Consider the following 26,369-nt stretch of genomic DNA (forward strand, 5'->3'; position numbering starts at 1 on the left):
GAGTAACTGTGCCTGTTTGATGAGTCTTCACTAAAAAGTCCAAACTCAAACCATGATATCACATTTTCAATGATGTTCAATTGGAATGATTTATTGCTTGGAAATGTCAGCTGCACAAATACTATATAAATTCATATTATGACAAACTGGACTATAAAAATAAATAAATGGATGCAGGTAAAGTCATTAAATAATGAACTCTAATGGGTTATCTAGCCATTACCTGCACGTGATTCCTCACAGATGCTTTTTCTGCTCTTCAGCTTTAATGTAAACAAAAAAAAGGCTCACTTCCATTTCTTTATCCACCATATAGATCACTTGAATTATTCATTCTTTGCCAATAAACAGGAATGTCACACACACTTAAGCTTTTACCTACAACTTCTATAAATTATTGAGCTTATGTCTGCAGTTTTTACTATTTCACCGTCTCTTTCCCTCCTCTGCGGGATTGTCTTTTTATCACTCTTCCACTTGTTCTCTAAAACACCCATTTTGCCCTCCGTAGCTCCTCTTTAAAGCTTTTTCTTACCACATGGATAAATTCTGTTTTTGGAAAAGAAAAATCAGTGTGACATCTCTCACTCATGCTTGCTTGACTTTTGTGGATCTTTAAGGTTATTTGCCTTTTCTGCGCCAATCTGCATCAATTTCACATAAACTCCAAAAGCTTTGATAAGAATAGTAAAATGCTTCTTCCAGCGTCTCAGGAACTGTGTTTGTTACCTTTATTTTTGAACGTATTATGTGGAAATGAGATGAAAACATCACAATTTCTTTAACATTTGTTAAAAAAGTTTATTCCTATAAAAGGTACAATAAAGTAGTATATCTACACACGGAGACGATTATTATTATTGTTATTATTATTCTTATTATTATTTTGAAAATATGAAGTAGGCCAGTTATATAGTTTGAAATGTGTATATTGCTGAACTAACTAATCAAAATACCAAATTTTAACAAATACAATTTCATATATATATATATATATTTAACAAATGATGTTTGTTTTAATGAATCACTGAATACATAGATTAAACCATAAGGAAGCTGCATCCTAAAATAATTTAATCTGAATTTTGGCTAAACTGAGAATTGAAATTGCCTTGAAACTGAAAAAAGAAGAGCGTTAGCATTAACTTAGCATGAACCAAAAAGAAGCTGTTGAACGACTGCAAAAATGTTCCTGTTTGAATACAATTGAGACTAATACTTTTATTCTGAGTCTTATGCCACACCGGAAAGGAAAAACTAATATGATCCAGAGCCACGTGGTTCGCTTAACCAAGAATCCAAGCTAGCATAAAAATGGTACATTCTTCAACAGAAGCCCCTGGCATTACATTTAATGGATCGATGTGAGATCGGGGTCTTGTAATATTTGACTTCCTCCACTGACAACGTACAGTAAAACTGAAACCAGCCGGCGTCATTCTTTGCGCACCTCGTCTCCAACAAAGGTTTCAGCGACACAAAAAATGGCTTCATGGCTTTTTGTCCTCCAAGCTAAAATGTCGAGCAACGTCTCACTTGATCTTTAGCTTTCGTGCTCGACGTTGTTCCGCCCACTCCAAGCCTCCGTCGTCCATGTCTGTGGCCGTTCTGTTCAGATCGGCTGCTCCTCAGTCGGGCAGAGGCAGCAGTGTGCACTCGATCCCCGTGAGCGGTCTGGGCAGCTGGCAGACCTCTCTCCAGCGGTCAGTTTTCGTGTCGTACTCCAGCGCGCTCCTCACAATCACCTCCTGACCGTCGCTCCACCGCCTTCCACCAAACACCAGCAGGTTTCCGGAGGCGGTGGACGCCATGCCGTAGTTGAAGGAACCCGTGAGAATCGGCCTGAGTCGTGTCCAGCGGTCCGACCGTGGATCGTATCGCTCGATGTCGCAGAAAGGCTCGTACATTCCCAGCAGAGCGAAGAGACACCCGTGGGCCGCGGCCAACCGGTGGCTGAACCTTGCGATGGACATGGACGCCCTCTTTTCCCAGACCCTGCCTTCGACGTCCCAGGACAGGAAGTCTTTGCTGCTCCCCCTGCCCTCCTCCGGCTCGTTGGTCTGGACAACGCCCTGACTCCCCGGGAGACCGCCCGACACGTAGATGTTGTTGTCGAGCGCGGCGGCGGCGTGGCCGTAAAGAGGCCGAGGCATTGTCGCCCCCCTCCTCCACGCACCCAAGTCCATGTCGTAAAACTCCACCGAAGCCAGGGAGATGTGTGTGTCGGCGTCAGGCTGTGTGTGTCGTCCCCCAACAGCGTAAATGACGTCGTCCACCACGCAGCAGGCGAACTGCGCCCGCCTCTCCTGCATGGACTCCACTTTCTCCCAGCTGTCGAAGCGAGGGTCGTACCTCCAAACCTGGTTCGATGTCGTGACGGCGATTGACTTCTTCCCGTCCTCGTCTCCCTCTTTCACTTCCTCGCCACCGATCACGAAGAGGAAGCCCCCCACGGAGCAGACGCAGGGACCTTTGAGTCTGAGCGGGAGAACGCAGCTCAGGCATGAAAACTTCCTGCTTCTGGGATCGAACGTGAGCACCTGCTGCTCCGGCCAATCGGCGCTGGCCCCTCCGCCCACGAGCACGACCCGATTGGGCGACGCCCTGAGCGTCGTCTGCCTGCTCTGTCTGATCGGTTGTGCCGAACCCAACTGGTGGTACTCCAGCGCCCGCGTCAGCTGGCTCCTGATCAGAGGTGTGGCCATGGCTCGGCGGGCCTGACCCAAACCGGCCAGGTCAGAGGGGGCGAGCAGTCCGAAGCGCAGACGGCTCAGAAGGAGGTTGGATTTTAGGAATGGGAGGGGCCCATTCTCATCCAGCCAATCCAGAGCCAGCTTAACGAGCTCCACCTCTCTGACGCCCGGCACCTCGTCTGCGTCAAACACCGCCATCAACGACTGACCGTTCAAACCCAGGAGATCGTTCCTGTGTTTCTCTAATAACGTCCTCATCTCGCCAGCGATAGTTTGGTTGGCGGCATCAAGAGCGTCTGAGAGCGCGTGGTGCTCAGCCAGATTAGCATAGAAACAGCAGTTGTCAACGCTCAAACCATCAGTCATGAAACGCTCACAGATCGCCACGGCCGTCTCCACCTGCAGGTAACGCGCAGCTTCCAGGACACCGGGAAGTGTTGGCGGCGACACGCTGAGCCAGCCAGAGTACAGGAAGTCCAGAATGGCGTCCAAGCCCTGGGGTGTTAGCGCAGGGAGGCTGACGGAGCCCGCTAATCTCTCGGCGGTAGCGTCTCCAAAAAGGGCCCAGAAATAGTCGCTGGAACTCGCCAGCAGGGCTCGATGACACGGGAACGACTCGCCACCGGCCTCCAGGACCACGTCGCACATCTTCTTCTCAGAGCGCAAACGCTGGAAGCCGGAAAGAAGCCCAGTTCTGTAGGAGGTACTGTAGAGGACACAGTAGCTATCCATCCAGGACGGAAAAAGACTGAAGGCAGGAGAGGACGGAAAGAAAGAAAGAAAGAAAGAGGAGCGGGAGCTTAAGGGAAAAAGTTCATCAAGATGTTGGAGCCTCTGAAGTACGAAAAGTCCAAACGATGCTGCAGAGTGAAGTTCCTCTCCTCTGTCGAGCTGTTAATGTGATGTTGTGGCTGCAGCGGCAGGCATGTGACTATGATAGCGAGGTTAATAACTGCCCCCCTCTACACACAAACATAGACACACACTCACACACACAGTCGTGCCTTCCTGCCCTCCATACTTTGGCCCAATACCATCGACCGTCTCAAAGCCCTGCTGCCTTCCTCTGACACCCCGACTCTGTTGTCTTTGTGTTTGTCCGCTGCCCTTTGCTCTGCCTCCAGCAGGGAGTATCAGCTCAACGCTTGCGTCCCCCCCCCCCCCTCCCCCCCCCCCACCCCCACCCCCACCCCCACCGGCCAGACGGCCCGGCGAGCAGATGAACCCACTGAACACATGCTTGTGCCCAGACGGACATGGACGGAGCCTGGCGGGGGGGGGTTTAGCTTCGATCCCGGAGGATGAACTCATTGGTAAATACAGCTGCCGCGGCCGAGATTCCTGGGACTGGCGGCTGCCGCTGCACCTATCCACACCCAGGAATAGAATCGCCGAGCAGAACCCGGGCAAGATCTGCCAAGCCGTCACAGATTTCTGACGAGCGTCGAAAGTCGCCGGTCGAGTACGTTAAAGCCCTTCGCCCTTTCGCGAAGCATTTAACCTTTCCGTGGCCCGTCGCAGATTCGGATGCGAAGGAACAATGACGGGGCGGCGCCGTGAACGTTCTCCCGGATGAGTACTCTTGCGCGTGCGGTCGTGTCACCAGACGCCTCGGCATGCAAACTGCACCACCTCGCCGCGCGCTTACAACTTCTCGCCGGGTACATTCTACTCCGGGTTTTGATCATCGTCTCTGAATAGATGCTGGCTGGCGCTCAGACACAAAGTGTGTGGGGTGTGTGTGTGTGTGTGTGTGTGTGTGTGTGTGTGTGTGTGCTGGATTGTGGGGAGAAGGGTTACACTAGTTCAAAATCTTGTGACTCAAAGCCCTTTTGAAGTGTTTTTAATCTTCCCCACACAGTGTATGGTGGTTATAACACCAGCAGAGCTTTTCTCCCGGCTGAATATTCCACTGTGACCCGACGGAGGCTAAACATAGCTACAGCTGCTACGTGTGTGTGTGTGTGTGTGTGTGTGAGAGAGGACATGTGTTGTGATGATAGATATGTGCTGTAATGGGAGGCATGTGCTGCCTTCCTCTCTGAAACAGGAGGGATTTGGAGCTTTGGGTCGTGATCAAAGCGGCTCGTTGCACAGAGGTGCTGCCGACGCCCACCTAAAAAACCAAAACAACACACTTTCAACCTGCGCCGTAATGGAAGAATAATTGCACCCGGAGATATCGGGGCTGTATTTTTGTATTGCAGATTGGAAAAACAACCCTTCAAACTCGATTCCAGCTTCATGAATACGCCTCAATGTTGTGTTTCTTTCATTACTTTTTAATTAAATACACAGTTTGATTTCTCTCTGCAGACAACAGACATGCTCAATATCTTATTGCATTGCCCCGAAAACATTTGTGCAACAGGTTTATTTGCGATATATTAGAAAATCTGCACTTGGTGCAATATACATGAAGGAAACTGCATTGAACTCAAAGTACAACTTTGTTACTTCTGCATTTGATCTTGAAATAATAGTACTGCTTCATTTCCACCTGGGAAAGGCAGGATCATTGATAAGATATATAAGAATATCATGGCATATTATGAATGATATATTGAAACATGTCACGACACAAGAGCAATTATAGACTCAATTAATAAAAAGTGAAATGAGATGAAATGAACAGTTAGATGATCCTATTCAGTTGAAAAACTCCCTTTTTTAATCTCATCCGGAAACTCTTTACTCTTTAAAAGATACATTTTCACTCTCAATTTTAAATTACAATTTAATTTTGGTCGGGTTTACACTTTCCAACTGATTTTGTTTGGTATTTAAAATATATAATGTTGTATTTTGTTCATGGTTTCCGTACAGACTGTAAAAAACAGTCATGAATGTTAACAAAACAAAAGGTTAAAATGTCTTATTTGTATGTTTCAACCTGATTCCAAACTCAGACGTATTGGTAAAATAGTGCCATAATGATCTTTAAACATAAACTTGAAAGTTTTTCTTTGTGACACAGGGTTTCTATGTTTTCTCTGAAATTATTACCATTTTCTCGGCGGTTCGGCCGGAATCCCGGCGCTTTTGACCCACGGGCCTTATGGTTGACCGCCCTGATTGCTCGGCTCGTTGTCTGGACGCTGACTGGAAGACCAAGGTTTCAGGAGAGTGAAGAGTTTGGTAAATCATCTCGTTTTATTGCGACGCTTTCCTGAATACATCATTTCCACAGTAAACAACAATCACAATAGAACCCTCTCCCAGCCATTTGTGTGTTGGTCAAAGAAATCAGATTACTGAAAAATCCCCACGAAGCAAAGAAAACAACAAAAAAAGAAAAAAAAACTAAGAGAGGGAAGGATTTGGTGGAGTGGAGTCCTGTCTGAGTCCTTTATAGTCGATGTTTGATGAGGGTTTATAGAAGCTCCTCAGTTAGCCGTTATCCGAACACACCGGGGTTTGTTTGGGGTTTTTTTTGGGGGGGGGGGTTTGTTTTTTTTGTTTTTTTTTTCCTCCCCCGTTCGTCTTCAGCAGCAGTAGACTGGTCTGGGTCTGTGAAGATTAGCCGGAGCATCCTGGAGCAAAGAAAGAGGAAACAGATAAAAGACGCTGTGAGGAGGGATTTCTTTTTTCTCTTCTGGAGACCCATCAGCTCTTATCTCTCTCTCTCTCTCTCTCTCTCTCTCCACCTTTCCCCCGCTCCTGTTTCTCGACCTCCCTCGCCTTCTCTGTTTATATCCAGCTCAGAGGGTCAACTCTTGAGTCACGCAGGCACCTCTCAGCTGATGATGAGAGATCCTACCATGTGGGTTTCGCTCGCTGGAAGCCGAAAAAAAATTAAAAAACACACAAAAAAAACCAGGGAGTTTTGTCGCGTATGAACTGCTGAATAGATCTCTGCACTCTGAAAAGAAAAACCTCCAACTGGAGCCCGTCGACGTGAGAGATTTCAGGGCAAGGTGCACTTTATTATCCTGGTGGTGCAGCCTGCAGGAGAAAACAGCAAAACAAAGACAACATCTTTAAAACACACACACACACACACACACACACACACACACACACACACATATATATATATATATATATATATATAAATTCCAGCTTATCGGTGTTTTGCTACACAAATGTAATAAAAAAAAAAGAGAGTAGTGCAAGAGAGACCATTAAAAAACAAAAGGAAAAAAAGCTCACCAAAACAGTTTCCACAGTTTCCGATGCACTTGTATCGAAAAGTTAGCACTTGTACTCGTGTTTAAAAAAAAAAAAAAAAATGCCTCCCTTGTTTGCAACTCCAAATTCAAAATAAACTAAAGGAGAAGAGCAATGCAAAGGGAGCGTCCACAAATTTCACTTGTGAATAATTTATCAGTGATCAAATACAGAAGAAAATATAGATTATGTGTTGAAAAATAGATCAAACTTAAATAAAACACATTCTGAACATCTCACTTTATAAAAGACGTTCGGATGTGTGTTTGTCTTTCAAGCCGTTAAAATCTAATAACGTGTTTTTTTTTACCCGTTCACTCCTCAAGGGCAACTTCTACAAGTACTTCTAATAAAACTCACAGTCCATATCGCCTCCTACTGTTAAGGGCTGACAATAGACTAATGTATGCATTTAAAGTGGAAATAAACACTTTTGTTTGCTTGCTGGAAATTGATTTTTTTGTCTTTTTCTGACAAAAGAAAGTGTCTTTCATTTATAAATTCTTCTCTAATAAAAGTAACTTTCACAAGCATGCAGGCCGCCATCACCCGCACACACAGAGACGGTTCTCCCACAGACACTGTGGCCCTATATGACGAAGTCAAGCTGCTTTGAAATCCGCTCTTGTTCTTTGTGGATGAAACTGAAACGCCCCCTAGTGGCCTGACGTGGAAAACAATTCTTGGTCCAAATGAAAGCAGGCTGGCGGGAAAAACCATTCTCACTTTCTATTTCGAGATTTATTCATTCCCCAAAAAAATCCAGCTTGTCTCCCTGAAACATGACAGTTTTTTTTTCAAAAATTGTTATTTTGAGTGGGAGAACTTGCTTGTTCTGCTGCAACATCCAAAACACTTCCAGGACAGAGTGCGACACAAACTGCCGGCCAGACCTCGTATCTCTCCAACATCTGCAGCCAACATCTGCAGCAGGCTTTACTCTGCAGAGTGGCAGCGGTGAGATCGACACATGAACGCCTGCACTTCTTGAAAGAGGCACTAAATAATCAGAGATGGACTTCTTTCAAAAAGAGCTTGAAATTAAGCCAAAATTAAACTAATAAGTACAAAAAACACATAAGTAAATAATAAAAAGTTAAAATATGTAGCACAGAATACAGAATATAGAAGTACAAAAGCAAATATTTAAAAATAACCCCCCCCCCCAATTAAATCAAAGTAAATAATACAGCAATAACAATTACTATTAAATATCTTGACAAACATTTTATCAAATAAATATAATTTGTGAAAATAAATGTATGTTTTCAAATGGCACAAGCTGTGAGGCTGAGATATTCCTGTCGATATACTTTATGGGTGTTAAATCCAATGTTGTGATGGGTCTTTTATAAATGTTTTCACGAATTGTAGCTGTTTGTTCTATTTGTAATGTTCGATTATTGAAAATAACTTTATAACTTCCCTCAGAAAAGTACCACAAATAATGTTTAGATAGTGAGAGTGTTTTCTGCCTTCTGTTTCCTCCTGCAGGAGTAAATTACTATTTCATTTTGGTCAGTTTTACACTTTACAACCGATTATATTCCATATTTAAATATATATAGTCGTGCTTTTGTTTCGTTTTTTTAGTACGGGCTTTAAAATAAAGTCACAAAATGGACCTCAAAATTCATTATTTTTATAGTTCAACCTATTTTTTTTTCCAACCTGATTCCAAACTCAGGACTTGAAAAAAAAAGGCTGTTAACTAAAACCTCAAACACTCAGAATGACACTCCGGGACTCTGGCGCCCCCTTCAGGGCGACCTGGACCACGAGCCTTCTTTATTTCCCCCCTTCCTATTGGTAAACAAATGTTAGTGGGGTGTTTCCATGAACAAAGTAGATTTGCATCCTCACAGTGACGCCACTGTGTCGGCTTCCTCGCCTCTTTGCTTCTCATTTGTGTCTCTTTCTGTCAGACGCCACTTCGAGCAGCTTCGTTGACTTCACGTCAGTTCGAACAAGAAGACAGTAAAATTCTCTCCGAGATTCAAAAAAATGTGCATTTAAATATAAGTTGCCCACTTTAAAATGTGTTTTTGAGCCAAACCAAGTCACGAAAAATGTTGAGAAATTACAAAATTGTATTAATCTTATATACTATTTCTTATACTATTTCTTTCAAAGAAGAGCCATAATGATTTATATTTAATTGTTGTATTAAATGTAATCAGACTGCAGTATCTAGATTTTTCTTTTACCCGAGAGACATCATCAAGCCAGTATGGAGACATTCAGGGCAGTTTTTAAAAAGTTGTGTTTTCGTGTAAACGGACCCCAAACACATGGAAAGAACCTATATGAGGATATATGCACATATATGAAACCTATATGCAGCATATATGCACATATATGCCCATATATGAACATATATGCCCATGTATACATACATATATACATATATGGGCATATATGTGCATATATGTACATAAAATATAGGAAAACGGCCAATTTTATATATGTCACATATCTTCAAAACCTATATTAAAACATATATGTTTATATAGGTTCTTTCCACGTGGGCAAACATACTGTAGTTTTCCCTGGAGGCGTTGTGGACCTACATGTTATTCCTTGGTGACCCATCGCAGTTCGCTCTTGACGTTCTGCAGCTCGGAGAGGTTCACCGCCGGTCCGGGGAGCTTCACGGCTCCCGGTAACGCCTTCTTCTCCTCCGCCGTCTGGGCGGCGGCGGCGGCGGCGTCGCTGCACGGCTGCTCCGGTGACGGCGCCTGAGTGGACGCACAACGAGTCACAACCAATCATCTCACGATTTCATTTCACATTATATTCACATTTTCATGAGCAAAGTCATTTGCCCCAACTGCAGTTTGAGGATTACAAGTAGTGACTGCGAGTATTTTATTACTTGTTGCTTGTACCATCAGAACGAAGCTCTACGTCTTCAGGAGCTTCTGCTTTTGGGCCGGATTGTGACTCAAACTGGTTGATCCACAGCATTTATAGAATTTAAAGGACATTATCCCCCCTCTGCCTCTGCCCCCTGCCACAGCCACCCTTACATCCCCCCTCCCCTCCGGCACCTGACATTATGCCCACCCCCCTCACCCCCCCCCCCCCCCACACACTCAAATAATGAACATTCTACCTCATAAGAGACATTGTACATACCACTTCACTTCACTTTACTGTTTATATGTTTATAAGGTGTATATATTTAGATGTATAGACTTTTAAAATCTTTATATTGCTCTCTTAATATATTTGCACTGTGGGTCTGAGAGGACCGAAATTTCATCTGGGCTGTATGTCACACATATCAGCACATTTGACAAATAAAGCTGACTTGACTTGACTTGACTTATAGCGGTGTTTCAGATCAACTGGTTCCACTGTCAAATGGTGACGGACGTCCTTTAGCGCGTCGCTAAAGCAAAACTCACACGAGGTACGGCCATTGGAAAAGCCTTCGTAAAATCTGTTTAACGCCATTCGTCAGGATGGCCATGGGTTTCTGTCGTGGTTTTTAAAACATCTGCTATTGACAGCAACAAGGAACGCTAGAGGGTCACCAGTTAGCAGGGAAACCTCTTCATGTGAAACACCGGAGAGCTGTTTCTCCTCCGAGACGCGCCTGGAGGCGGCCAGGGCAGACAGCCTGTGGCCGACGCTGGAGTTGTGGGAAATACACTTTGAAGACTGTGTTGTTGCCCTGACACTTGTGTGAAATTGTTTAAAAACTGTATAATATTAGACCTTTAAGACAATCAAGTAAAAAGCCTTAACATGTTTACATTTTTCTAAAAAAAACAATATGTGACACAGGTGAGGACAGTTTCATTCATTCGTTTCGGAAAGGTTTTTAAATTAGTGATATGATGATGATGATGATGATGATGATGACGATGACGACCTCACCTCTGACGTTGGTTCTGTGTCTGCTGTCTCCTCTCTCCTGATGACAGGATGTCCCGCCCCCGGACGCAGACCTCCCATCGGGATGTTCAGATTAGCCTGACGGACGTCGCAAACAGCCAATTAGTGTGTGTGTGTGTGTGTGTGTGTGTGTGTGTGTGTGTGTGTGTGTGTGTGTGTGTGTGTGTGTGTGTGTGTGTGTGTGTGTGTGTGTGTGTGTGTGTTTTGTACTGTATCTCTGTATATGAGCTCACATTGTACAGCTGTACCAAGATGGAGTGTGCATGAGTGTGTGTGTGTGTGTGTGTGTGTGTGTGTGTGTGTGTGTGTGTGTGTGTGTGTGTGTGTGTGTGTGTGTGTGTGTGTGTGTGTGTGTGTGTGTGTGTGTGTGTGTGTGTGTGTGTGTGTGTGTGTGTGTGTGTGTGTGTGTGTGTGTGTGTGTGTGATGTGCGTGTGTGTCGGTGGAGATCCTCTCCTATATTTTCCAGACGCTAAGAGTCAGATATTGCAGGTGTGCAGCATGTCAGCTGAGGTTTGTGTTCCGTTCCCGTGACGTTGCTTTGGCCGGTTGGCTGTCGTCGTGCCGCTCCGCATGCCGCCAGCGCTCATCTCCTCAGATCAAACCAAAATCATTCAGCTTCACATTGAAACGGCTGAAACGTCCACCTCAGACGCCGCCACACAGGTAGTCTGTGGCTTGCTGCACAATAACCTCATAGTTTGACCCATTTGAAATGGAATGAAGCCAATAACGACACAACATTTCACTATGATTTATATAACTTCTGCCAATATTGTACCGAAACATAAATATTATTCTTTTAGGAAGATTTTTGTCCCCACTTTTTGTGCAGTATAGTGTAGTAAAATGATCCATATTGGATGGCATAGTGGTCAATCTTTAATCAAAAATTATTTAAATGCCATAATATTATAATATAATAAAAAAAATGCAATCCATGTATATTTAATGTCAGAGTAAACAAATAATGGGAAAAGGATATTAAAATTGTATTTATTCAATACTAAATATATATTTACCCCCAAAAATGTATTCTAAAAATTACAGTAAATAAAATAAATTATAAAAACATTTAAATACAAATAAAGGTAAAGAAATAAGGAAAGAATTTTATTTTATTATAAGGCTGGAAGTGAAACATTTTCTTCAAAGGGTCATATTATGTTAAATTCACTTCCTAAAGGTTTTCCAGCAGGACTAATCGTCTCCACACCTGGAACGACGCCCCAAAGGTGAATAAAGTGTGTCCTCTCTCTCCTGGCTTGTTCCAGGTTTTAAAAAGTGTGTTGCTCCAACCAGCCAATCAGAAATCAAACCCTATATAGGGTCATCAGGGGTTTAGCTCCTCCCCCTTTGACTCCTCCCACAATCAGGCAGCTCTGCTCTGGCACATGGCGCCACGAGAGGAAGTACTTCCTCCTCTTCCCAAGAGGGGCATGTGTGGGCGGAGCCAGTCCAGCTCACACAGACACAGCAGATTCTGAATGCAGCTCCTATGATCCAATATTCTAATGGAGGGAAATCAAGGAAAAGATTAAATTAACGAGACCATTTGAAAATGCTGAAAAGCTTTTAAAAAATATGAAATAATAGTATTCTGATGTATTCTATTCTGAAAGTCTTTGTTAGATTTATATCCAATGATTTCCTCTTTAGATGATAAAACATTTCTTATTCTGGAAATCCATTGATAGTCGTTCTTCAACTCACCAACCTGCATTGAGTTCTGCTGTTTTTGTACTTATATTGAACGAAGAAGCCTCTGAATTTCCTCCAGTTACGGGTGTCCTTTATCCGTTTTAAAGTGAAAACGCAAAACTTTAATTGTGTTTCAGTGCTCAGAGCCACTGAAAACTTTTTGAAAACGCTCCAAATCTGTCTCCATGGAAACTGGAATTTTTCTGAAACGCTACTACTGCGCATGCACACCATGGTAAATAGTTATTCTGCAGTGGACTGAACAATAACAACAATGATGTTTTCCTGCAGAGTGTCACGACTCCCAGTCCATATTCTCCTGGGACTTGGTACTCTTATTTTGACAGCCGCCGTAATAACGATCCGTCTTGGTCGTCTGTCCTACTGGAATGTCCGTATACGTCCATTGTAAATGTTCATGGCGTGTTTTCCTCCGCTGCATGTTTGTGGTTTCATGAACTAGACGAACACGAGTTACAATATTAAACAACGGTGCCGGCTCACGGCCTGGCATGCTGACTACGTCGTCTCTCAGCGTTCCTCCCGTTTCCGTGGAAACAGACATCCTTTTCAAAATGTTGCCGCGTAAACGCAAAACTTTCCTGAAACGAAAAAACGCAAAAAAAAAAAGAAACACCGCTGTGTTTTCACTTGAAACGCGAAGCGTAAAGCTCCTGCCCTCAGTGCCTTCGTCGCGCTTCATCCCTCTCCGCGGTGTTGTGGTCATATCAGGAATCGCCACCAGAGGGTGCCACACCGCTGTATTGTTCACAATGTTACTCCCATTATCGGCTTCATTTCAATCAGAATGGTGACAATGGTTCTATCATTGGTTGTTTTGGTGGTCGTGTCGGCCCCCTGCTGGGTTCTACTTCTGTTCCGCAGCGCTCCAACCTGTCAATGCTCACGTTTGTACGACTGGAGAAAACCCAACGGATCAAACCTATATACAACTGTGGGGTTGAAATGAAGCAATTCTGCTGATGGGGGGGGGGAGGGGGGGGTCTCTGTTGCCCCCACCATGTTGCCCCCCTGGTTCATGGTTAGACATGAAAACGAGCACAAGGAGAAGAGGAAACGCGCATCAGCTCTACGTCTGCACTGAAGAAGTAACTCTGTGCTGTAAATGCAGTTCTAATAAATCTGAATAAACTCTTCAACGTCGTCGTTTTTCTCTATAAGGCCGCGGCAACTTTTTTTTTTTTGTAAAGTTTCAGAGTGACGGGAGGTTTTACCTGAAGGGCCCGAACGTTGGACGAACGTTTGGACATGATTCCCCCCCGGTGAGTCGGCTGACCTGCAGGAAGCACAGATCACAGGTCCTCAGCTGGGCGTGTGTGTGTGTGTGTGTGTGTGTGTGTGTGTGTGTGTGTGGGGGGGGGGGGGGGGGGGGGTATATTGGGGGGCACTGGGACTCTGTTTCTGTGGGTTTTCCGAGGCCTCGGATAGCATTTCAGTTGCTTAGCGACTCTTTAGAAGAGAGGCAGGTGGAGTCTGAATCATTCATGAGACGCACACACACACACACACACACACACACTGCCTCTCCAGGTGAAGGCAGCTGGAGATGATCCACCTCACTGCTTCAGGTCTGCAGAGACACTTTCACGTCTTTTCAATGGCTCCCTGTAACTTTCACAAAATTCTGCCTGAATAAACATGTGACAACGACCCAAATACAATAAAATGTAAATAAAAAAAGCCCAAAACTTGTAGTATCACATTATGTTGCAGGCAAATATATGTGTAATATTTTTATTACATCATAAATGAGTCACTTATTTATGGTTTGGATTTGAACTGCTTCAATTTGAAAAATACTAAAAGAACAAGTTCTAAAAGTTTGCACTAATTATTTATACATATATCTATATACAGTTTATTGACGTATGATTGCTAGTTAATAGTCTTCTGTTCTCTAAAGAGATCTATTTCTCTAATCATGAGTCGAAAATAATGTATCAGCATTAAACACATTAATATGACGTTTACATTATTGTTAAATCTTTTTATATTATCAACTAGTTATTACATTTTGGATTTTATTACATTTGTTTAAATTACATTTCAGGCTCAGCGTTTTTGTTACATCATCAACCAGTTACATTACACCGCAGAAGTAACTCTGCAGCAAAACCGCAGGTTGCCAGGTTGGCTGACCAGAAGCCACCAAACTGGACAAAATACTTGCAGGTAAAATGTTCCCTGGTTTTCCCTCAATAAATATCCATTACAAGCTTTAGTCTCCAGTTCACAAACAATGCAATCAATCGCAATTAATTACAGAAAATTGTGCAATTAATTTTTTTTTTTTTTAATCCAATTGACAGCACTAATAAAAAAGTCCTGCTCTATCAGCAACTGTGACTCTTGATATAAAGATCAAACAGTGTTCAGGACTACTAACAGGTTAATAAAAATCCTCCCTGCACCAATCTAATATTTTACTGATGTACATGTAAAGCTGCAGGTTAAAGTTCCCAGTAAACACATTTTTTTAAACTATAGTGTGGCTGACAGTAACAAATGTCAGCTCACGTCACACAATCATGCACTTCTCCGTCTTTCTTGTTGCCGTTTTAAAAAAATGTACATGCCACCATTTGTCTATTCATTTAAAATGACATGGACGATTCCAGATTTAGCTTTTGCAAGTCAGATTAATTATAAGCTTTAATAAATGTTTAATGAGGTTATATATCCATACATGTTTTTTTTTAATATAATATTCAATTACAAAATTGAATATTAACCACATAACATCCACCACAGGGTTTAAAAAAAAAGAAAGTAAAGAAAATTCCCTGCCTTTCTGATTTCATTTGTATAGATATGACTCAAAACCTATACATATACATTTTTAAACACAATGCAATACATTTCAATTTTCCTCCATGCAGCTTTAAATATGTGTTATTGGTTTCCATCTAATAAAAAATAAAATTTCTTTTGATTTCCTTTAACAGGACGTTAAAAGGTTTTATTAATGAATTTCTTTCACAGCTTCAGACCAGGAAATGTTCACCTTGACATCAACCTCGATTTGCATTTTTTTTTAAAAACAACCAACATTATATCTTCCTCATTTTCTCTCCCAGTGTGTATTTTTAGTCATTTTGAACTTCCTCTGTTCGGTTTGCATGTTTCCCTGTATGGTTCAAAATACCTCTAAATAGAATGTCTTCAACGTGGTAGTTTTATGTTTACAATGGGTCTCTCTGTATTTGTGACTTTTCTGTCCTTGTGATGTTTTTCTAATCATCACTTTGAAGAGTTTGTTCCTACTGGAGGCTCAGCAGGAGTTCACGGACCTGCAGCACAGGAATGAATACACACTCTATTTATGTCACTTTTCTGATAAAATACTTTTAAAATGTCGATTATTTTAGCTTGAAAACATGTCAACATTTGACACATTTCTATAAAATGTCCTAAAATCTTGACTGAACCGTTGCGAGAAGTCATCAATGAGCAACTTCTCTGTTCGGATTAATTTGAGTTAAAATTATTGAATTGGATGAAATGTGGAGGAGACGAATACATTTATCAATAATACATTTTACTTAAACTACTTTTTAATTGACCTGGACAGCTTTTACATCACTGATGAGGCACGTCCTAGCAGGACAGGACAGGACAGGACAAGACAAGACAAGACAAGACGGGACAGGACAGTACAAGACAAGACAGGACAGGACAGGACAAGACAAGACAAGACAAGACAAGACGGGACAGGACAGTACAAGACAAGACAAGACAAGACAAGACAAGACAAGACAAGACAAGACAAGACAAGACAAGACAGGACAGGACAGGACAGTACAGGACAACAAACGTTACGCTAAGACAAGTGAGGCTCGACTTGACGCCATAACCAAACGCTGGATCACAAGCTCTACCGGAGCAGGGAAGCCACTTACGCAACACTGCCAGTGGGACATTTCTGCAGACTTTGTGAGTTACCTTTGACTCAACTGACACCAGAATGGACACAATCACGAAAGAAATGCAAGATTTGAACGCTAGCATACATTACACACACAGAAAGATGTTGATGGGCTTAAAATCACGCAAGCTAATCAGTCTGAGCATGTCAAGATAATAGAGGATGACAGTATAAAAGCATGTGAGTGTCTACAAGCCATCAGCAACAAGCAGGGGTACCCGGAAGGTGGATCAAGAAGAAACAACATCAAATCCCCCGTTGACTCATGACTCACAAGTTAAAGTAAAAGCATCACGAAGCAGAAACTACAGCGACAGACAGACACTGAGGTTGAGGAGCTGAAGGATCACAGACCAAGATCGATTGTTGTCAAATGTCTGCGTTTCAAAGACAAATCTTGTGATTATGCAGAGAGCAAAAAAAAAACAACCTCAAGGGCACAAAAACATTTATCAATGATTACGACACTGACGCTTAAAAAGAAAGGACCTGATGCCAAAAGTGAAAGCTGCACGAGAAACGAGGAGACAATGGCATCCCATAGGCACCAGAACTGATATGATGCAACACGACGTTGAAATACTTTGGCGGCAAGTTCATCCACCTCACCGTGAGCCTTATAATCCCAGGTTATTGTTGTAGACCACCAATGAATATCTTCATACAATCTGTGAAATGCTGGATAGAAATACTACAGTGGGCCAGGATATTTACTTCATGGGTGATTTTAATATTGATTGGTTTTCTCAAAGCTGCTCAATGAAAAACAAACTGCTAAATGTCACAAACACAAGTATGTGTAAAGAATGATGGTACTAAAACATCTACATGTGTCAATCACATTTTTACTAACTCCCCTGAGCCGAGTAGTGAAGTACTGTCTGTGCCCATCGGCTGCACCAATCATAATATAACAGCTATTGTAATAAATACCAAGGTGATCTGGAACCACGATAATATTTAAAAGATCACACAAAATGTTCAATCATCATAAATTTGTGGACAATGTAAAATATCGTTCAGAAGTTTCATCTGCTCATAATCCTGAAATTGCTCTTTTGAAGTTTAACAATGTATTTTTTTGCCTCTGATTGATAAACATGCACCTTTAAAGAAGTTTACTGTCAGAAATACCACAACACACTGGTTACACAAAGAAATGATCAATTCTATGAAAATGAGGGACCAAAAAAACAGCAATTATGACAGGAAATAAATGCGACTGGGGCCTCAAAATGATGCAGTACATATGCCGGGTCTATAGGTGGAGAAGAAAGACACGGAGTATATAGAAAAACGGGGAGATTGACAAATCTAACATCTGGGCTTGTTGAAACAAATAGCATCATGTCGTCCGCCATTGTTGTTGTTCAGCGACGACGCGGGGTTATCCAACTAAGAGTTGGGGCGCCGACATCGTCGTTTTCCAGAAATGTGCATCTTGTCACGTCAAATTCGATATTGAGTTTTAATATTTCTCTACTCTGGAACCTGTTGTCAGGAGCGCCGTGTGGATGATCGGCCAAAAACTGTGCGTTTACATGAAACCACGTCGTCGTGTGGAGCCGAAGATAAGTTAAGATAAGTTAAGCGAGGTGAAGTTAGGCTAAGGTAAGTTAAGCGAGGTGAAGTTAGGCTAAGATGTTAAGCGAGGTGAAGTTAGGCTAAGATGTTAAGCGAGGTGAAGTTAGGCTAAGGTAAGTTAAGTGAGGTGAAGTTAGGCTAAGATAAGTTAAGCGAGGTGAAGTTAGGCTAAGGTAAGTTAGGTGAGGTGAAGTTAGGCTAAGATAAGTTAAGCGAGGTGAAGTTAGGCTAAGATGTTAAGCGAGATGAAGTTAGACAAAGATGTTAAGCGTGGTGAAGTTAGACTAAGCTGTTAAGCGAGGTGAAGTTAGGCTAAGGTAAGTTAAGCGAGGTGAAGTTAGGCTAAGATGATAAGCGAGGTGAAGTTAGGCTAAGATGTTAAGCGAGGTGAAGTTAGGCTAAGGTAAGTTAAGCGAGGTGAAGTTAGGCTAAGGTAAGTTAAGTGAGGTGAAGTTAGGCTAAGATGTTAAGCGAGGTGAAGTTAGGCTAAGATGTTAAGCGAGGTGAAGTTAGGCTAAGGTAAGTTAAGCGAGGTGAAGTTAGGCTAAGATGTTAAGCGAGGTGAAGTTAGACATCGATGTTTAGCGAGGTGAAGTTAGGCTAAGATAAGTTAAGCGAGGTGAAGTTAGGCTAAGGTAAGTTAAGCGAGGGGAAGTTAGGCTAAGGTAAGTTGAGATAAGATGAATTTAAAAAAGCTACGCCAGATCCAGATAAGATAAGATAATGTAAGAGACAATAAACTAAATAAAGCTACGATAGAGATGATAAAACAAGTTTAGGTAAGATGAGCTAAGTTAAATTAAGATAATATAATAAACAGTAAAATAAGTTAAGATAAGATGAGCTAAGTTAAGAGATTATAAGAGATGATAGAGTAAGTTAAGTTAAGTTATGTTAGGGTTACGATAAGATAATTTAGGATAAACTAAAGTAAGACAAATTAATCTAAGTTTAGAGATGCTAAGAAAAGCTAAACTGAGATAAGCTGTGAGCTTCAAAAGCTAATGACAAAAATTCTCTCCCTCAAAACTTAAAATTAACTTTTCGGTGAACTTTTTCAAATTGTCCACCTTTAGTTGGCTTTAACGGACAAAAAAAACCACATTTATACACAACTTTTACTTAACTTCGCTTCAAGAAAACTGATTTTATCGTCTAAAGAAAAATGAGTGAGACTGACGAGATAAAGCAGAGTAACTTACCAGCTGCTGACGCTACGCTAACGCTCCCTTTTATACCCCTCAGCCTCCACTTTCTGCCCCTTCAGGCTCTTTTTGCCCCTCTCTCCTCCATCTCTCTCTCTCTCTCTCTCTCTCTCTCTCTGCCGCCTCTCCTAAGTGCTGGAAGGATTCCGCCCATATCTGGGATTTGTTCTCACTATTAATAGACGAGTGATATACAGAGGGGACCTGCTTTCTGTCCACACACACACACACACACACACACACACACACACACACACACACACACACACACACACACACACACACACACACACACACACACACACACACACACACACACACACACTCCTCACCATGGACACACACCAAACACAGTCAAACAGAAGCATCAAGCGCCTCACTACTTTTGATTCATTCAACCTTTCAAGTTTATTTAAACCATATATGCAATATAATGACTCACACGTGTAAATTATTCAACTATAAAACAATAATTTGTTCATGAAGATTTAAGATTAAAACACCAAACACCAGATCAACTCCTTCCACTGTAAAATATTCAAGTTTAAAGATTTGTAAACTTTTCAGGATAAAGTGAGGCTAACTTGATTATTCTAAATAAACTATGCTTAAAAACGAGTTAGTACATAACAATTAATATTATGAGCTGAACATCGAAGTTTTTTAGATTCAAGATTGACCTTCCTACTTTTCACGGATGACTTAGGACCGATAGATTACATTATGGGATGTTAACGGCTAACCGTTTCCGAATAAATACCCCAAAGATGTGGAAAAAAATGTCCCATACAAAGCAGATTAGAGAAGCAACTCATGGAGGAGATTCAAGGAGATCAGCATCTGTTGCCATGGAGACGCTCCCGCCTCAGTGTTTCACACAGTGACGTAGCTACCTGACCTACCTAGTTAGCATTGATATGAGCCAGTGGCTAACATGCTAGCGATGCTAACTTGGTTCCGCGAACAAACGTGGTGTTGACGAAACTCTGCGCTCTACTGAGTGTAGCTCTAGTTCTTACTAACCTGCTACTGAGCATGTGCACAAGAACTATTTACTGCGGCTGTTGTGACGCAGCTGAGAGGTTGCGTTTTTCTCTCGTTTCCACAGAGTTGGAGCATTTTCAAAAAGTTCCACCTTAGAAGCCATGTTCAAAACGTCGCACGTTTTCTCATTTCCTCGGAATTAGTTCAAAAAGTTGCATTTTCCTCAGTTGCGACAGAGACAGAGTGTTTTTGAAAACACCCAAGGTGAGGAGACAGCCAGCGCAGAAGAGGACTGTGAGAGGCTTAAAGACTGTTTTCAGACTACAGACTGGAACATGATGTGTGACTCTCACGGGGACGACATCGATGGCCTAACCCACTGTGTCACGGACTACATTAACTTCTGTGTGGAGAACACCGTGCCGACCCGGAAGGTCCGGAATTTCTCCAACAACCACCCCTGGGTGACCCCTGAGCTTAAAGCCCTCCTGAACCAGATGAAAAGGGCTTTCAACTCAGGGGACAGAGAGGAGCAGAGGAGAGTCCAACACGAGTTCCAGTGGAGGATCAGGAAGGCCAAGAAGGACTGTGGGCAGAAGCTGGAGCAGAAGCTGGACCAGGGCAACGTGGTGACGTGTGGAGGGGTTTAGAGAACATCTCCGGATTTGGACGGAGTGCCAGAGGGACAGCTGATGGAGACCAGCGCCGGGCGGACCAATTCAACCAATATTTCAACCGTTTTGATTCTCCCCCCGCTCCCTCTGCCCCCCGTCCTGCTCCCATCTCTTCACACGTCTCCAGCTCAGTGGACACTGCCCCCCTCCCCCGACCACCTTCACCTGCCTCCTGCCCCCCCCGCACCCACGTCTCCAGCCCCCACCATACGGACTTCCTCAATCACCTGCCCTACCCCCAGCAGTCTACCCCCGTCCCCCCCTGACTCCCCCCTCTCCATCACACCGGACCAGGTGAGGAGAGAGCTGAGGCGACTGAAGCAGAGGAAAGCCACAGGACCAGACGGCATGAGTCCCAGGCTGCTGAGGACCTGTGCAGACCAGCTCTCCCAGGTCCTGGGCCTCAGCCTGGAGAAGGTCCCAGTCCTGTGGAAGACCTCCTGTGTGATCCCGGTTCCTAAAACAGCACACGCCAGGGAACCGGCCCACTACAGACCAGTCGCCCTGACCTCCCACCTGATGAAGACCATGGAGCGGCTCGTCCTCACCCACCTCCGCACTGTGGTGAGCTCCACCCTGGACCCGCTGCAGTTTGCCTACAGGCCTAACATCGGAGTAGAGGATGCCGTCATCTACCTGCAGCAGCGGGCGCTCACCCACCTGGAGCCCGGCGGGAGCCCGAGCGCTGTGAGGGTCATGTTCTTTGATTTCTCCAGCGCTTTCAACACCATCAGGCCGGCGCTGCTGCGAGGGAAGCTGGAGGGCGTGGGAGTGGATGAACATCTCACTGCATGGACCATTGACTACCTTACGGACCGACCACAGTATGTGAGTCTGAGGTGGTATTCTGCAGCACCGGGGCCCCTCAGGGCACCGTCCTCTCACCGTTCCTCTTCACCATCTACACGTCGGACTTCACCTACAACACGGACAGCTGTCATCTGCAGAAGTTCTCCGATGACTCCGCCATCGTGGGCCGGGTGTCTGAGGGAAACGAACTGGAGTACCGGTCGGTCATCATGGACTAACTGGAGTACCGGTCGGTCATCAGGGACTAACTGGAGTACCGGTCGGTCATCATGGACTTTGTGGACTGGTGTGATCCAACCACTTGTGCTTGAACACCAGTAAGACGAAGGAGATGGTGATCGACTTCAGGAGGAAGAGACTTCCACACACACCGGTGAACATCCAGGGGGAGGACATTGAGGAGGGGGACAGTTTCAAGTACCTGGGTGTTCACCTCAACAATAAACTGGACTGGTCGCACAACACCGACACCCTGTACAAGAAGGGCCAAAGTCGCCTCCACCTTCTGAGGAGACTGAGGTCCTTCGGAGTGAGCAGGCCTCTGCTCAGGACTTTGTATGACTCTGTGGTGGCCTCTGCTCTCCACTACGCTGCCGTGTGCTGGGCCCCGGGCCCCCTGGCCCCTGGGCCCCGGGCAGCACAGAGCGGGACAAGAACAGACTGGACAAGCTGGTCAGGAGGGCCAGCTCCGTCATGGGCCCCTGCCCCCTGGACTCTGTGAAGGAGGTAAGTGACAGGAGGGTGGTAGCTAAGGCCACCTCCATCATGGACAACACCACCCACCCACTGCACAGGACTGTAGAGGAGCTGAGGAGCTCTCAGTGGCAGACTGAGACACCCTCAGTGTAGGACGGAGCGCTACCGCAAGTCCTTCATCCCCACTGCTGTTAGACTGTACAACAGGACTGTGTAGTAACAGCAACAGTAGAGATGGGCAAATGAAGCTTCAAAGCAGATTCATGAACCACTTTCTATATTTTCTGACTCCACCAGGTGGCACTCTTGGTTTGAAGATAGAGGCTGAAAGACTGTCAATGAAGTGTGTTTTCAAACATTTATTGAACAGACAGTGCCATCTAGTGGCTTCAAAACATATAGAAAGTGCTTCATGAATCTGCTTTGAAGCTTCATTTGCCCATCTCTAAGCAACAGCATGTGAAACAACCCCTGCACCTTGGACACTTTATCAAGTCACTTAATTTGTAAAATTGTATATAAGATACCTCTATTCTACTAACTGTGTGCACTTTCCTTGCCTATTCTACTAACAGTTTGCACATTCCTCTCCTTTCCTCATGTGTCCTCAAGAACTGTATGCAACAAGTAAATTTCTCCACTGTGAGAATAATAAAGGCGATCTTATCTTATCTTATCTTAAAAGGTGCGATTTCAACCATTCCCATGGCGAAAGACGCACATTTTCAGAAAGTTGTGTTTTCTCTCCATTTCTACGAAGATGGAATCAAAGTGTTTTCAAAAAGTGGTGGAGTGTCCATGTGTGAAGTTTGGTGACTGTGGGCCCAGGAACTGCTGAGAAATGAGGAGAAATGTTTAAATGAAAATACATGTATTGTGAAACCATGACGAGCAAACTTCAGACCCTACCAATCTTCAAGGTCAAGGTCAGGTCACTTGGTGTACTGGAGGTTATCCCTGGAGTGTGTATCATGTGTGTATAAAATTTCAGAGCCCTAGCTCAAAAACCTAGGCCTCCAGAGCCCAAAATGTGTTTTTAAGCACTTCGTGACCCTGTGACCTACTTAATATGCAAATTAGGTCAAGGTCACCATAGTATCCCTTCCCCCTCTGAGATGTATCCACATGTGAAGTTTGGTCACTGTGGGCCCAGGGGTTGCCGAGATATAGGTAGAAACGTTCGAACGGACGGACGTACGGACGTACGGACGTACGGACGTACGGAGACTATTTCAAGATCCCCCTTCCGGGCCTATCAGCCACGGCGGGGGATAATAAAAATTTGTTCCACAACCGAATGCCACAGTTGGTCCAGGAGCCACAGGATGCAAACCTTGGTTCACAGACGATGAATAAAAAGAACAAACAGAAGCAGATTTTTCACACTTACACTTCAGAAAGTGACCAAATTTAAAAAAGAAAAGATTAATCAGCAATGGGTGAAAGTAGAAAATAAAGTTTGTTACAAAAAAATGCTTTCCATCTACAATTGTATTTTTTGCGCACATATACAGTATATATATATATATAAATCTAAAACCTTTAACTCACTGAGGGAAAAATCTCAGTATTACTGGAGTTACCTGATGTAATGTGATTACATTCTCCAGGCCCGCTGTGAAGCCTGAGAGACTTGACGGCGTCGGGAGGATTGTTAATGAGCTCGATGCAAATATGAGCTGAAGACGACGGACGAGTCAAAGTGGATGATGGGGGACATTTACTGCACCATCATCTGCATACGTGGAGAAACATTTTATACATACGATGAAGAATAGCAGTTTAAAGGACTTGGAGGGAGTTTGTATTTTTTTTTTTTTTTAATCCAAAAAACAGCACCATCCAGTTTTTGGCATGTAAACTTCACCCTTTTCAGCTTTGGAAGTCTAAAAGTGAAACTTTTCTCAAACTAAAACCAAACTCAGACCAGTTCATAGAGCAGGTCGACGCTCCTGAACACGGCCACCAAATCCCCTTTTGCTCAATATTTTCAACTGAAAACACAAATGTTCCCGTTGCGTTTTGGGCGTCTGTTTTAAGATAATGAAACAAAAATGCAACTTTTTGAAACTTTTTGAAAATGGCTCCCAAGGTTCTTTTTTTTTTAATGCTCCAACTCCAGCTCCGTGGAAACGGGGGAAATGCAACTTACATTACAAGATTTAAGCAAAAATATTTTTTTATTACCTTAGGGGAAGGTTATGTTTTTGTCCCCATTTATTTATTTATATTTTACCAACTTTTCGCAAAAAGTGTCGACCCGAATTGCATGAAATTTTCAGGGATGATTTGTCATCACCGAGCAACCAATTGAGTGGATTTTGAGACGTTAACGTTTAACTGTTTATGAATAAATCCCCTCAAAAAACTGCAAAAAAAACAACTGTCCCATACAAAGGGGATGGGAGAGGCACCTCATGGACGAGTTGAAAGGAGATCAGCGTCTGTTTCCATGGAGACGCTCCCTGCTCAGTGTTTCACACAGTGACGTTGCTACTCTGACAGGCTAGTTAGCATCTATATGAGCAAACGGCTATCCTGCTAACGGCGCTAACTTGGTTCCGCAAACAAACATTGAAGGTCTACCGAGTGTAGCTCTAGTTTATATAGTAGTCACCAAAATCTTACAATGGAAAGTGTCTCTTGATATTATTACTGTTTTAAAGTGTCTTTCTCTGTACTTGGAGGAGAAGTTTTAAAATGACAAGTTCCTCTTGAGATATTAATACTTTTTTTATATTCTCTCTGTAATCCGAGTATGAGGCTTCAGTTTGAGTGAATATTTTATGAGAATCTTTCCTCTTTTCTTTCAAAGAATTGAACGATCTGAGGGGGAGAAAAAAAAGAACCCCAAAACATACAAGTTGAAAGAGTTCCAGAGTATTTTTTTTAATGATATTTACAGTTTGCACGTATTCCTCCGTAGGAGCAAAGTTCCTTCACTCACACACACACAGCTGCTCTCTGCTGCTTTCCATCACATGTTGGGTCATTTTTAGCTTCATCTCCCATCAAACTCTGACACTTGAGTCCTGAAAACACTCTAATCTCAGAGACGAAAATGGCCTTGGCCTATTTTTGGTCTCACACACACACACACACACACACACACATACACTCACACACATTTACACACACACACACACACACAGAGCAATGTGCATTAACCCATTGATGCACCGGGACGACCTGTCTTCTCACAGAGTTAAAGGTGTGTGTGTGTGTGTGTGTGTGTATGCTCTTACCTCCTGCCGTGCGTGGCTGCTCTGCCCTGCCTGTCCTCTCTCAGGTCCTCTCTCCGGCTCCCTGACCTGCTTCTGCCGGGCCTGATTGGCTGGGAGAGGCGGGAAACTCCTCCCTGAGTGGAACCCGACCCAGCATCACAGTCCTGGTCCCTCTGACTGTGTTTGTGTGTCTGTGCTCGCCTTCCTCCTCCTCCTCCTCCTCCTCCTCCTCCTCCTTCTCCTCCTCCTCCTCCTCCTCCTCCTCCTCCTCCTCCTCCTCACTCCCGGCCGCCTCCCGCTTGTGCTCAGGTGATGAAATGAAACGCCCCCAAACTGCAGGCTTGTTGGATATTTTCATGCAAATCCATCCCGCAGGGTGTTCTGACCTGCTGGCGGAGAGACTTCCTGTCTGATGCCTTCATTTAGTGACACACTAGACACATCAACATTCAAAGTCCCTTATTTTACATCAAATCTACTTTTTGAATCATGAAAGAAGCTCTGTAACTTTGGCGAGGCGATGGTTTTCTTCAAACACGCCGCTCAACCACATAAAAAGATGTTTTTCTACATGTTTCCAACTCGCCTTTGTTTCCCATCGGTGCTAATAAATCAACATAATAAGCATTCTCCTTCACCGTGGGGTGGTTTTAGGTTCTCCCCGCTCACATTTATGGCCTAATGAGTCAGTCTGGGAGTTTCCTGTCGGTGTGTCCTGGCGTTCTTTCGCTCTCTAAACCTGTTTTGGGGATGAGATCCAGTATTCAAGCACACACTTTCA

At 43.7% G+C, this 26,369-nt stretch overlaps 2 protein-coding genes across 4 annotated transcripts; both read right to left on the minus strand.

The window, feature by feature from the left end:
• Window positions 1-1,056: 1,056 nt before the first annotated feature.
• On the minus strand, window positions 1,057-3,789 carry klhl34 (kelch-like family member 34). The gene has a single exon (XM_080514947.1). It carries the CDS (start codon window positions 3,423-3,425, stop codon window positions 1,629-1,631), a length of 1,797 nt encoding a protein of 598 aa, XP_080371073.1. The 5' UTR covers window positions 3,426-3,789; the 3' UTR covers window positions 1,057-1,628.
• A 2,038-nt stretch (window positions 3,790-5,827) lies between these two features.
• On the minus strand, window positions 5,828-25,700 carry smpx (small muscle protein X-linked). Of its 3 annotated transcripts, none has more exons than XM_080515459.1 (5): window positions 25,610-25,700; window positions 13,701-13,762; window positions 10,749-10,844; window positions 9,434-9,601; window positions 5,828-6,226 (listed from the first exon to the last, which is right to left on the minus strand). In XM_080515459.1, exons 2-4 carry the CDS (start codon window positions 13,734-13,736, stop codon window positions 9,437-9,439), a joined length of 297 nt encoding a protein of 98 aa, XP_080371585.1. In that variant the 5' UTR covers window positions 13,737-13,762; window positions 25,610-25,700; the 3' UTR covers window positions 5,828-6,226; window positions 9,434-9,436. The 3 variants fall into 3 exon arrangements, with proteins under 3 accessions (XP_080371585.1, XP_080371584.1, XP_080371586.1); XM_080515458.1 differs by lacking the exon at window positions 25,610-25,700 and adding an exon at window positions 19,198-19,321; XM_080515460.1 differs by lacking the exons at window positions 5,828-6,226; window positions 25,610-25,700 and adding exons at window positions 6,246-6,638; window positions 19,198-19,321.
• Between the last annotated feature and the right edge of the window lie 669 nt (window positions 25,701-26,369).

Source organism: Blennius ocellaris (genome assembly GCF_963422515.1).
Source record: "Blennius ocellaris genome assembly, chromosome: 19".
NCBI lineage: Eukaryota > Metazoa > Chordata > Actinopteri > Blenniiformes > Blenniidae > Blennius > Blennius ocellaris.